This window comes from Etheostoma spectabile, chromosome 2, assembly GCF_008692095.1.
Source record: "Etheostoma spectabile isolate EspeVRDwgs_2016 chromosome 2, UIUC_Espe_1.0, whole genome shotgun sequence".
Taxonomy (NCBI): domain Eukaryota; kingdom Metazoa; phylum Chordata; class Actinopteri; order Perciformes; family Percidae; genus Etheostoma; species Etheostoma spectabile.
The window spans coordinates 4,222,262-4,235,435 of NC_045734.1; the positions used below are offsets into that span (position 1 = coordinate 4,222,262).

Below are 13,174 nucleotides of genomic sequence, written 5' to 3' on the forward strand. Positions count from 1 at the left end.
GATCTGAGGAGCAGTTAACCATAGTCCTCATGAATCGAACACACAAAGAAACACAAAGAAAGTGGAAGGTGTCGAACAGCCGGCAGCAATGAGAGCCATCCTCCGACTTCGTCGTCTATATGAGCTACTTCATCCCTGGCAGTCATCCCAAAAGATGAATGTAGGGGGGAGATATGTTTCCACAAGTGCTAACATAGCCGGTTCAGTTACTAATAACTCATATAAATGGCTGTTGTTTTAGTACCACACCTACCGTGTGCAGTTTACAATGATAGTAAGGTCAGGCTTATCACCATAACAATGGGTTCTTGATCACATACAACAAAACCTTGCTTACTTGTTTGTATTTTTCAAGCTGTGCATTTTTTTATATTGGAAAAATGCTTTGGGAACTAACCATCACCCTCAAAACTCTTTAAATGCTTAGTATATCTCTTACTGCGGCCCCAAGTACACTTTAACATGAGGAGAAACATGCAAAAACTTTTATTTAAATAGATACATATTCACCCAGAAAATAGCTTTTGGCGTTTGGTGAGTCCAAGGCACTGCACCCATGACTCATATTCACCGCAAAATGGCTTCTGTCAGCCATTAAAACAAAAACATACACTCTTTTAAGCTTGTCCCAAAGGTGCCACTGTTTAATTGGGAGAGCATTGGTGCTGTGTGATTTTAATAGGGTGGAGCCACCCAGTCCGTCTCGTCAGAGGGATTAGCCTGTTAAACTCCAGGGGAACTGGTGAAATAAGGGGAGCGTGGCTGACACAGACTGGAGAAACTATTCCTGATGCTACTGCACAGAACAGCACACAGACTTCACATCTCTTGCAGATGACTTGTTTTTCCCCTTCTTCAATAACCTCCGTCCCCTCCCTCTACTCATTCATACCACTATAGTTGCCCAAGATTAGGGCTGTTTTCTTCCTTTTGTCTTAGTCACTTTTTTGTTGGGCTGCATAAGTGAAAGCAGGGCAGCCCTCTCCTCCTTGGCTTTAGGGAGGCAGACCCTGTGTCCTGTTCTACGTTTGACTGGACCGCCTGGTGCTCTGTTAGCATCAAGGCTCTGTGAACTTGCTAAATCCAGAACCTGGGACTTGCCGTGGAGTTTTTAAAGAAGCACATGACTTAGAAGTTTCAGGAAAATGAGACAAATATCCTCAAGGCGGACTCATTTGTTTTGTCTGCAGCTGTTACTGGAATGCAATGTAAGGAGTTTCAGTCTACTGTAGGTCAAATAACACCATGTAGACAAGTGGCAGAAACCTACATTCCCAAATACAGTATGTTGTTGGAGAAGTGCAATCATAGCAGGAAAGATTTTTTTTTTTTTTTTAATAAAGCACTTTGAATTGCCCTGATGCTGAAATGTGCTATACAAATAAAGCTGCCTTGCCTAATGTCACAACATAACCACAACCCCGTGAAACTTGACACTATTGTTGCCTAGCTAGGGCTTCCAGAGTTTGGTTGACTTGTGCATATGAAACTACAGTACGCTAGCCCGTGAGGCTGAATGTAAGGATGAAAGGTCTACCTTTGTCCTACGCATTGCTCCGTCTTTCCAACCAGCCCAGTTCTCGGGGCTGCGTTGATAGTTAATTTGTATGCATTTAAGACGTGTTAACATTACTACAAATTGATGGGAAAAAGGGGATTGAACCAGTGACCCTCCGGTTCCCAACCCAACTCCCTACGGACTGAGCTACTGCCACCCCAACTGATAAGCATGATGTAACTTGATAAGAAAACAAAAAGATATATATATAGCCTTGGTCTGGCTCAGGTTTGGGTCCTAATTTTTCAGTACCAGGCCAACTAAATTGCGTAGGGTCTGAAAGGCACACTCAGGGGTTGCGTAGGCCCGTGCAGAACTCTACACTCTCTACACTCTACACCAGTTGCACATTGTTAACGTTTGCGTAGTGAAACTGAAGCTAAGATTCCTTAGAAAACCTTACATAAGGGACATACAGATGTGTACACAACTGTTGTCAAATATATATATATATGTATATATATATATAGATATATATATATAAATATCTATATATATATATATATATATATAGATTTTACTGGTACCAGCTGTGATTTCTTGCTCTCTCTTCAACAGTGAATTGACACACACATCGTTGCAGTGCCAACAAAGCCCCGCCTCCTCTCACTCACAGTACCGTCTTTTCGTCACCTGTCTCATGCGCTCCGGTTGAATATAATAATTTGCGGGTTTGAATATGGTGTTAGTTAATTTAAGAGGGCAGGTTTACAGCTTCTGTGACTGGTTTTAGTTGACAAAGAAAACCGCAGGAGTGCTGTTTGGAAATACTTTGCATTGGAGGCAAATGAACAAGGAAAGACAAATGTTTCGAGAATTGTATTCAATTTTGATATCTTTCAAGGTATTGTATCAAAGTTAGAAATTCAAGTATTGTGTGCCATGCTTTTTTTCTGTATTCCCACGAGTTGAGCTTTTCCCCCATTTTTGACTCCTCCATCACAAAGTTGCAGTTTAAGTTGATGGGTGACCCATGACTGCCAGAAAATGTGTTAAGTTCCAACCTTTGGGGATCTCACATGACTAATTTCTTACATCATTATGTAAAACGATGTAAGAAATTAGTCACCTGTCCACAATAATCAGGTCAGCAAGTACTTATGTCATGTAGGTTATACATCATTTCACCACGCCTTTGTCAACCAGGCGGGTCAGTGCTTTTAACCTCCCCCAATGTCAGGCCTCAGCCTTCTAAGGTTAGAGAAATGCTAGAGCAGAGAAGTCTCCCTGCTGGTCAGAGCACTTTTTTTTCAGACAATTCAGCATGAATTTTGCAGAATAGATGGGACAAGAGAGAACAAGAGAGAACAAGAGAGGTCCACGCCTTGGTGTGTACAGAGTTGTCTGTCACCGGTAATCCTGGAGACGGTTTATTACCAGACTCCTGGAGGACCTTTACAGAGCAAACACAATGAAGGGAAGAGAGGGGAAACACTGAGGGGGGTGAACAACCAGGAAGGCCACTGCACTGGTTTAATGAGCTGCAGTGTGTGGGAGAGCTAGTCCATCATCGGAGATAATAGCGCAGGATAAGAATGCAGAGGAGGGCGTTTTCTCCAGAGAGAATAGAGGAATGAAACAAAGGTATTTTGCAAAGGCGTTATATATCACAGATTAGGTTAGTTTGACTCGGCATACTGGCACTGGAAAAAAAAAAGATCTACCACAACTGCTGGCAGCCCAACTGTTAGTGGGGTTAAAAGTAGATTTTTTTTTTTCTTCCCCTTTTCAGAGACTCAACAAGGGAAAAGCCATTCTGCAAACAATACTATTACTGTTGTTGATATTGTTACTTGGGGAAATCTTTTCATCTCATTAAGTTTGGGAAAGAGACTAGGCTTAAAGGGAGAATTTATATCGAAGCTATCTATACCTCCACCCCTGTAAGGCGGTGAGATTTACAGCTGATGAAACATTGCCCACACTCCTTTGCTCTCTCCGTTCTCCATGTTCGTATGGATTTCTGTGTGGGTAACTAAGACCCGCTCAGGCCCACAAAGGTTCCGTCTAAGGCAGAATGGTATCCCGTTTTGAGCATCTGAGCGTTGACCGTGTCAGACAAAAGTCAAGGTTTGGGTTTATGGTTGCAGATCTGTGAGCTCTGACACCTTGATCTCCCAGCAATTGGAGTCAGGGAGGATTCAGGCAGCGGAAGTGGAGAAGGAAAGAAGATACAATAACAAGAGAAAGAGTTGGGATGAAGTGAGTTTGGGGTGAGAGGAATTGTATAACTGAATGGAGAGACAGACAGGAGTGGAAAGGCTGAACTTGGCGAGAAAACTGTGAAGCAATATAACTGTCAAAAAAAAAATTGAAAGTAAAGAATATTGAAATGCATTCATGAAGGTTATGATTTCATAATGACAATTATACCTTTTGCCCTTGTTTTTGTTCGTTTTTTTCTTCCAATCAAGTTCATCTGGGCTTTACAATTTGTCTGACTGCCTGACTGCTCAGGGTTTTTTGTCTCGTTTGCTTTCTGTTTAATAATGTTGCAGAATCAACAGATGTCAGCAATTACTTTGTAAATGAAATTGTCATCACCAATAGAAACAATGGCCAGACCCACAAAAAAAAGATTCAAGTTTTAATACACCAGCATTATCCTTTAATTTGAGGCCCTGTCTTAAGGGGTCACTTTAGCAAAGTTAAGACTTTCTTTATTTCCTTTGTTTAGTCAAAGTACAGCTCAGCAAACCAGGCAGTGTTCCAGCTCAGAAAAACTGGACACAGTACACAGGGTGGAAGGAATGGGGTGGACTACAGCATTTCATTAGCAGTACTGTTGTGGGGATCTGCCCTCATCCACTGTATATTCTATCCACAATTGATTTCCCATCTTGGGAGGACACCGGGAAAGATAATGATGTATCTAAATCGTACGAAGGTTTGGTGGTATATTTGCTCCTTATTTCAGAGGAAATGCATGCACACACTTTTGTGTGTTGTGTGGGAATCTTCCTTTCCCAACCCCTCTCATTGTAACCCAGATTTCATCGTCACAGAGCTGCCAGCTTCAAAGGGAATGCCTCCGCTCTTCTCACAGCCTCTGAAATGAGACAGCGTCAAGCGTGCCACTGTGAACATGTCACTGACTGAGCGCAGTCCTGTGAAGCACACCCCCCCTACACGCACACACACACACACACAAGCCCATGCAGTGTGACGTTGTGACGCCTAAGCGAACAGTATGATGTCACAGTGGAGGATGTGAAGCCGCCTCATGGGGCTTGGGATTTCCTGACAACGCAAGCCAAGTAGAACAGTAAAAAGCCCTGTACAGATTGTTTCGTGGAAGAAAGTTAAGTCACGACTCATAAAAGAGCAATACAGAGGAGATGCGCAGTGGGACAGGATCACAAAGATTGCACAGCTTCACTATTGTTCTGTGAGGCAGGAGAAGAGCCAAGTAATGAAGTACTTATCCTTCTGTCTTCAACTCCAAATTGTGTGTAAGGAGCCAGTTAGATAGATAGATAGATAGAGAGATAGATAGAGAGATAGAGAGATATTTATTGATCCCCAAAAAATGGGAAATGATGGTGTTAAAGCAGCAAAGTCAGTCACACAGTACAGAATATAAATGAAATACTAGGATACAATATACATACACAATACGTGAAATAAAAATAGGAATACAAAATAAGAACAAATATTTGACTATATATAGGATGGGAATACAAAAAACATGCAACTGCTTAAATAGTATGATATCATGTGAATATACCAATTGTGCAGGTTGCACTTAGTGCGGTATTGTGGTGTCTCAGAGAAAGGAGAGGAGATGAAAGGAGAAATGAAAGGATGAAGCAAGGGTGTTACATAGGATGGTCAGCCGGAGATGGTTATTGATGGTAAAAAAAACAGGAGGAGGATAAAAGCGAGTAAATTAATTGTGCGTTCAATTTGTACTCGGAGGTCTGAATTTCCAACGTCAAAGTCGGATACACGCCCCCTGAACTGGGATTTCCAAGTTTGGAAGTCGGACAACCTTGCAGTACCCCAAGCTCAAAATCCAACATGGCTGCCCCCTGCATCAACAGCACTGAAAGCTATAGTAACGTACATTGATTAGCACTTCTGGCTTATTTGTGTCTCACTAAATAAGTTGTACACACAGTCCTGTCCAACTTCTATCTGTCAACATGTTGTTGCACTGTTTGTATTCACATGCGTTGCTATCCAATGGTACTGCTAATAATGACTAACCCGACTAGACCTAATAAAAATAATGAAAAATCTGAGTTGAACGCATTCAACTTGGATGCGATGTCATTCCCAGCTCCAAGTTTCAATGTTAATGGAGCGCACTATAAGCATGCCGTGATGAGTGAAAAGGATGCTATTTTCATCATTAGAATGAAAGGAAGCTGGGTGAAAGAATTGAGTCAGTGTACGAAGGAAAGGATGGTCATCAAGATATGGTTATTGATTGTGAAAAAATAGGAGGAAGTGACTAAGAGTGAAGGAGGAGAAGAGAGCGAGGAAATGAAGCATGGCGTGATGAGTTTCAACAGGAGAGAAAAGGATGCCGTTTCTGTAGCTTCTGTGGTAAAAGCATCCTTGTGAGAGAAAGACGATGTGTTTCCATGTGCATTCTGCTTTCTGGAGTCCCTGCCTGCCCCTTTATGCCTTCTCCTTCATCATATAAACATCCAATATCGAAATAGCATCAGCACTCTTCTCTGCTCCATTACTTGTGGATCTCCAAGTGCTGCTGATGGCCCAGTTAAGCCGGAAAAATACTGGTCACAACTGTGTAGCCACAAAATAATTCTTAAGATCCAGTTACTGTTAACGAATTTGATAAAAGTTTTAAAAGTTCCAGTCAGGGACCTGGTAGAATAAGTTTAAAAAAAAAAAAATGTTTTTTTAAAATTACTATCATAAGTAAAAGTTCTGTATTGAAAGTTACTTCAGTAATTTAAGTATATTCAGGAAAATGTACTTAAAGTATTAAACCTAAAATTAACCAATGCAGAATTAGCCTCACATTTTGGAAAGTGGAAACTATCCAAACAGGTCTGTTAATCAAAAGTGTGTTGTCGTCCAATCATATCCGCTGGACTTGGAGACTTGGATATTGAGTAGTTTAATCCATTATAAAACCTCATCTTTTATACTGCAAACATCTTATGTTGTAAAGGAACTTGTATCTAAAGCTGTCAGATTAATAAAGTACAGTACAAGTACAACATTTTGCTCTGAAGTGCAACGAGTAGAAGTAGAAAGTTGCATGTGACAAAAAAGACTCAAGTAAAGTGCAAATTTGTACTTAAGTACAGTAATTGAGTAAATGTACTTAGTTACAGTACATTCCACCACTGCCTTTGTTGCATGTCATTCCATATCTCTCTCTACCTAGTTTCCTGTCATCTCTCTATCACTGAGCCCCCCCCCCTTAAAGACCAGTAGATGCTGTCAAAGCTCCGTAACAAGCTTGTAAGTGCAACTTCAGTAAGGCTTATTTTGTCAAACTGTTTTTTTAAATTGTTGGAGGATGTTGTAGGTTGCTTATTTACACAATGTTTTGTGAACAACTCAGCCACTCTATGGCTTGCGAGTGTTAACAGGCCCGCAGCAAGGAGTAAAAAGTGGCTGAGGCATTGTTGCGTGATTTAATAACCTGTAGTTGTTCTTCACCTACAGTATTGAGGGGTACAAGACGTGATAAATCCTACAAATAGGGATAAGGGTGCATACTGTCAGATGGTGTCTCTTCAGAGGCATTTATGGTGTGAGACTCTGTTGTACATTTCAAACCAAAGGGATTGTGCTAAGAGTGAAAACAGGGAGCTGAAGTTCAAACCCTGCTGCACAGTCTCACCTGTACACACCTGGCCAAAAGCACTTTGTTTGAAGCGTACTGGCGCCTTCAGGCTACAGCCAGGCATCACTGAGCCAGCAGGGCGAGTGTGGCTGACATGGCACCGCTCCCTTGATTACTGCTGTGACTGCTAACATATGAAAAGTCTTGCTGTCTTCAGCTTCTTCACTCCTCACTTTCTCACTCCAGAGCCATTTGACTCATCTAAGCCACAATGTGCTGACAGGCTCTGTTCCAGGGACAGTGTCTGCATCTCCCATAACGCCTTGGCGGGAGGGGAAGGATGCAAAATGCTAAACCCTGCCTCCATCTGCATGAAGTGTTCATGTATACGTTAAGAAATGTGAGACTTTAATTAAAAAACAACACAGACTTGGTGACTGTGTGATACTTAATGTTATAAATTGACAAAAAATGATTTTCTCATGTACCCTCAGTCTCTGCAGAAAGCTGGTTGGGGTTTTGCTCATTCCTTTGGGGTGTATTTATTAGTTCCACAGTGGTGCAGGAAGCTGTTTCACTAATCTGTCATTTGACTTGCTACATGAGGCAGCCAGAGACCTCTGAAACCTCCAACAGATTGTGTGTGTTGTGTATCAGAGAACTCGACACCTGCTCGGTGTGTTTAACAGCTGTGTTTGGGTTTAGAAACGTTTGGGTTCACTTATGAATAAAAACGTAACTCTTTTCAATAACATTAAATAAAAACTGCAGTACACATATTTTGTACAATTTCTTGTCTGTAACTTAATATTTTATACTCAGATGTCAGATACTGGGCTATCAAACTTTTTTTCAAAAGGCAAGGCAATTCATTTATATAACACAACTCAGGCACAAAGGCAATTCAAAGTGCTTTGCATAAGCGTCAAACATACAAAGCAAAGAAAAGTGAAAAATTCAACAATCATTAAGAAAAAAAGAAACTCTTCCCAGATGTGACGTCAGTCTAATAGCAACACATAGTACTGGTGCATGTTTTATGGAGTGCACGTGTTCATGTCTGTTAAGGCGTACATGCTCAGCATTATATCTGCTGTGTCATCCTGTGTTTTAGGTGCAGGTATGGTTGTGGACTGGGAGCAGGAGACGGGGCTCCTCATGACGTCTGGAGATGTCCGAGTGGTCCGGATCTGGGACACGGACCGGGAGATGAAGGTCCAGGTATGGTATTCAGTGCATGTATGTCAGACTTTCTCCAAAAGCCCACAATGAATACACCTGGAACTTGGTGCAGGGATTGCATTTTGAAACGTTTTATTAGCTGGTGAGACATTTAGCATTCAGGCTGTGCAGGTTTGCACATTATTTGCGGTCTCTGCTTCAGTTTGATGTCTTTTTTTGATTGTAAAGACAGTGTGACGAAAGGAGGGGTCCAGATATGAGCACCTACACTACTAAGTGTTGTCATTATTTCTGGGGTTGGGGATTACGTCCAGGTTCTGTTTCCAAAACTCACTGAAATGTTGCCAATATTGCTCTGCTAGTGTGCGAGTAAACAGCTACTATTGCCAATGAAGCGTCAAAAACGATTAAAAGTGCAATCCAAAACGCACTGCAATTACCGCTTGAAACGGAGATCTTCAAGATCGTAACTTTAATGCTAACATGCTAATGTTAAGGGAACATGCCAGAAGAGTTACTGCACTTTTATGCATGTTAGTATGTAAGTGCTACATTTGCAATCAACTTAACACACAGCATGTGTGTTAAGTGTAGCTGAGGTGAAAAAGTACAGTTTAGCTAAACTAAGCTGAAGATGACAGACATCCGGCTGAAAGGAGGTACATCCTGCGGAATTTCCAGCAGCACTGGATCAGTCCTGGAAGTGGAACATAATGTATGAAAAAATATATAATCAGAGAGTTCATTAATTTCACTGTATGTCGATATTTGTCATCCATATGTTGTCCATGTGGCTTTGTATGCATAGGACAAACTAAGCGTTTTCTAAAATAGAGAATAGCTGAATATAGAGCAGCTACAAGAAATCAAAACATGGATTACATTGCTGCGAGACTAGGTGTGGGAGAAAAAATCTATTCCTAGATGCATCGCTATTCTCTCTAGAACGATTCGATGCTCGATTTTTGTCTTTTTCAAATAGGTTGATTTTCATTTAAAAGTTACTGTCTCCAGACAAATCAGACATTTTAATGACGGGATAATAGACAACTTAGTTTAGGCAAGAGTGCAGAAAAGAAATGGCCAAAAGGAGAAAAAAAAACTGTTTATATATATATATATGATCTAATAAGACATACATAATTTATTAAAGCATGTTTAAGTCTTAAGCATGGAATGACTATAAAATGAAAACCTCAGTAGACAAAAAAAGTCATTAAAACTTGAGTGTGACAAATACTGCATATGTCCCCTCCCCCCCATGCAAGACATTACAAAAAAAAAGAAACCACGTTCTGCTGCCTCCCTTAAATTCATAGGTATTGAGGGAGTCACTCCTGACCCTAGGGGGTGGCACTATCAGAAATCAGTAATTAAAAAGGAGAGCATATTGGATATAATTATATACTCTCAACTCCTTGGAGCAACATGGGTTGAATGAGACTTCAGACATACTATTTGTGTAATTTGTGTCTAACCTACAGTGTCTCTCTGTAGCTGCAGGTAACCTCACATGTAGGTAATGGAGGGGCAGTTGAGCCACTAAAAGCCTTTTCCCTCCCCTCCCTTATTAAGATGAGTAGATTTTAGTTCTACTCTGTTTGGGTATTCACCTCCTCCAACTTCTGTAATGTAACATCAAGTATTTTGTATATTACCTTCTATTCTTTAATATTGGGGAATTCAAGTTTTTTTATGCCATGAACCCCTAACTGAGAGAGACGGATCATATTACCTATACTGTATAAAATAAAGTTGCAATAACGTGTGGGCTGCCTAAAGCTTTAAAAAGTACGGAGTGTGGATTGGTGGCTGGAGAGATGCCACTTCACCTCCTGGGCACTGCCAGGTGCTCTTGAGCAAGGCACCAAACACCCCCCCCAACCGCTCAGGGCGCTGGTTCGGCTGGCAGCCCACTCACTCTGACATCTCTCCATTAGTGCATGTATAGGTCCTGACTAGTGGGGGGGGGGAAAAAAGTCCTTTTTGGCCATAAAATACTTAGCTATTAAAATATTAAGTGTGGCATGATTTTACAGTGAATCCTTAGGATTAACCGTATCTGTGGATGGCAACCTTACCAATATTTTCCACCAAGCGTGTCTGCGAGCAATATGAATTGTCAAGCATTGACTTGATATTCCACCAGCTCCGCCTTGGTACGTCCAATCCAATCCACTTTATTTATATAGGACGATTTTAACAAGCACAAGATTTCCAAAGTGCTGCACAAAAAGATAATACAGAAGAAATAAAAGCGTGCGTGAAGCTGCTCTCCACTCTGCTAAAGAGACGCACCAGGTCTATTTTCACGCAAGCCGCGGGGCGTTCAGACAGCCGGGCAGGAAGTGAAACAGGGAGAGTATCCAGTCAATTTACCAAAACACCCCCAATATCGGATATGTCTCCTTTACTACACCACAGACGACGAGAGATTCATCTGGGAGGTGAAAAAAATGTGATACGACATCACAGATTTTTTTCATCATGACAAGGTCAAAGTTTATTTACAAGAGCCCTTGGAGCGGAAGATAAATATTCACTTAAAAAACATGGGATTGTTCTGTAAAATACAAAGTAGAGACAATATAATCTGCGAGTCAGGCAGGCAACACGCTCCGCTTCTGAGACGCTCCCGGTGGTGTATGACGCGTGGCGGAGGACGGAACAACACTGGAACGAAGCTGTAACGCAGCCCAGCGGGCCCAGTGGGAAATGGCTGTTAGTGACTACCTTACCTATAGGCCAGTAAGCGTATCATCGTGTGTTTTTTTCACAAATTGGCTGAATTGTATTTGGTAATAATGTGCTTGATTCAAAACATTTTAATTACTGAAAAAAAACGTTAAAAAATTAACTTGGTGGCCCCCTGCAGTAACTCTGAGGACCCCCAAGGGGTCCCAGACCCCTGTTGAAGATCTCTGCTTTTATTTAAATTTTGTTACTAGTTATTTAATGTATCTATGTTCAATTCAGTTTCAATCAGTTGGATTGATAGTGTTGAATCATAACAGACGTAATCTCAGGACACTTTACAGAAAGAGTTGGTGTTGGGGAATGGGAACCTGTTGGATTCTCTTTATTAGCTAATCAGCACCTGATCATTTAAAGGCACACCTGATGGCAATCAAGCGTAGTGGTAGGTACGTATAAAGTAGGTCGCCCCTTTTTGTAAGTATACTGTTAATCAAATAGTGGCAATAGGATCCTCTTGTGCGTTGGAACTTTGATTTTTTTGTTGTTTACTGTGGCTCACCCTGCACCAGCTGGCACACTCAGGATCACTACACACAGTATGTGATATGAGTCTGGACAGACATGGATGTAAACTGCAACTTGACTGGTTGGCGTAGACATACAACTAACTGCGAGGCGGTAATTCTAGTTTTTACACATTTAATGGTCCTTGGTGTGCTAATCATGGTCTTGATGGATGGACTTCATATACTGGAAGTACAAATGGCCCAGGCTCGCCTGTGGCTGCATATTGATGCGTGAGTCCAACCTTGAGTGAGCCAACACTCAACAGAGCCCATGATTGATGATTTCAAAGAAGGTTTAATGTGAAATGAGTGTTGTTTTGGCAGCGGTGCCTTGGTATAGCTTGATTTACAAGCCTTTTAATGGGGTATTTTTGTGTTTGTGTGTCCACCAGGACATCCCGACAGGAGCAGACAGCTGTGTGACCAGCCTCTCCTGCGATTCGCAGCGTTCGCTCATCGTTGCCGGTCTGGGTGACGGATCTGTTCGCGTGTTCGACAGGAGGATGGGTCCAAATGAATGGTAAAGCACACACTCTCTCTCAGTCTGAACTCGCCGTTGTCATATCACAGATAGGATGGACAGCGTTTTGATTTTAACAATTCTGATTCCAGTTCTTCAATTCTTGGTTCAGATTGTTTGAGGGGTGGAGTTGAAACGGATCACATGCTAATCTCACAGATGAGAGGAACAGTTCATTTTGGGATTTACAGTTTTATTGGGTTTTGTCAACGTAAAATAAAGCCACACTTTAGAGCGCCGCTTACTGTACAAGCACCTGGAAGCACGGTGGCCGCCACAGAAACCAAAGCGTGCCTGCGTTAAATTTGGAACTGATAATCAGATTTGAAAGGATTCATTTTTTCAAACGATCCCAAGCTGGAACCGGTTCTTGATGCCAAATCCTACTCACAGAGAAAGTTAAATTGATTATTCATTTACAGTTTAAATTCCCACTTCTTTTTTTTTTCTTTTACTGTCTGACTGTTATATAAATACATTGATGATCACACACAGCACTTGGGCATAAACTCCTACACAGTCCTACATTATTCACTTATCTAATCTATACTTAATAATTATAGCGTGCTGTAAATCTTACTTAGGCGTTGCCACCTCTTTTAGTGTACCTTGGTGGCACTGCATCCCCCCAGTTGGTAAAACATTTTAATTTCGGGGTGGGGGGGGGCAAAGCTGTTAAACCATGAAGTGGCCCATAAATCTTTAGGTAAAGCTAATTTAATAGTTCCCTTCATGCATGGACATCTTTTAGAAACTATTTTACGATGCTGAGGTTACTGATTATTTACATGGAGGCTGGTGGATTTAGCAAACGCAATTTCGCAGATGTTTTTATGTTTAAAAAAAGGATCTTATTCTTTAACAGAAAGGTCGACCTCCTT

At 41.4% G+C, this 13,174-nt stretch overlaps 1 protein-coding gene across 5 annotated transcripts in view; it reads left to right on the forward strand.

Moving 5' to 3' along the window:
• rptor (regulatory associated protein of MTOR, complex 1) overlaps positions 1–13,174 on the forward strand; it is a 212,559-nt gene that overhangs the window by 191,381 nt on the left and 8,004 nt on the right. For all 5 annotated transcript variants that reach the window (XM_032536773.1, XM_032536784.1, XM_032536782.1 and 2 more), the window contains 2 exons: positions 8,443–8,549; positions 12,166–12,293. In XM_032536773.1, the coding sequence (XP_032392664.1) occupies positions 8,443–8,549; positions 12,166–12,293 (235 nt within the window). The remainder of the gene's footprint in view (positions 1–8,442; positions 8,550–12,165; positions 12,294–13,174) is intronic.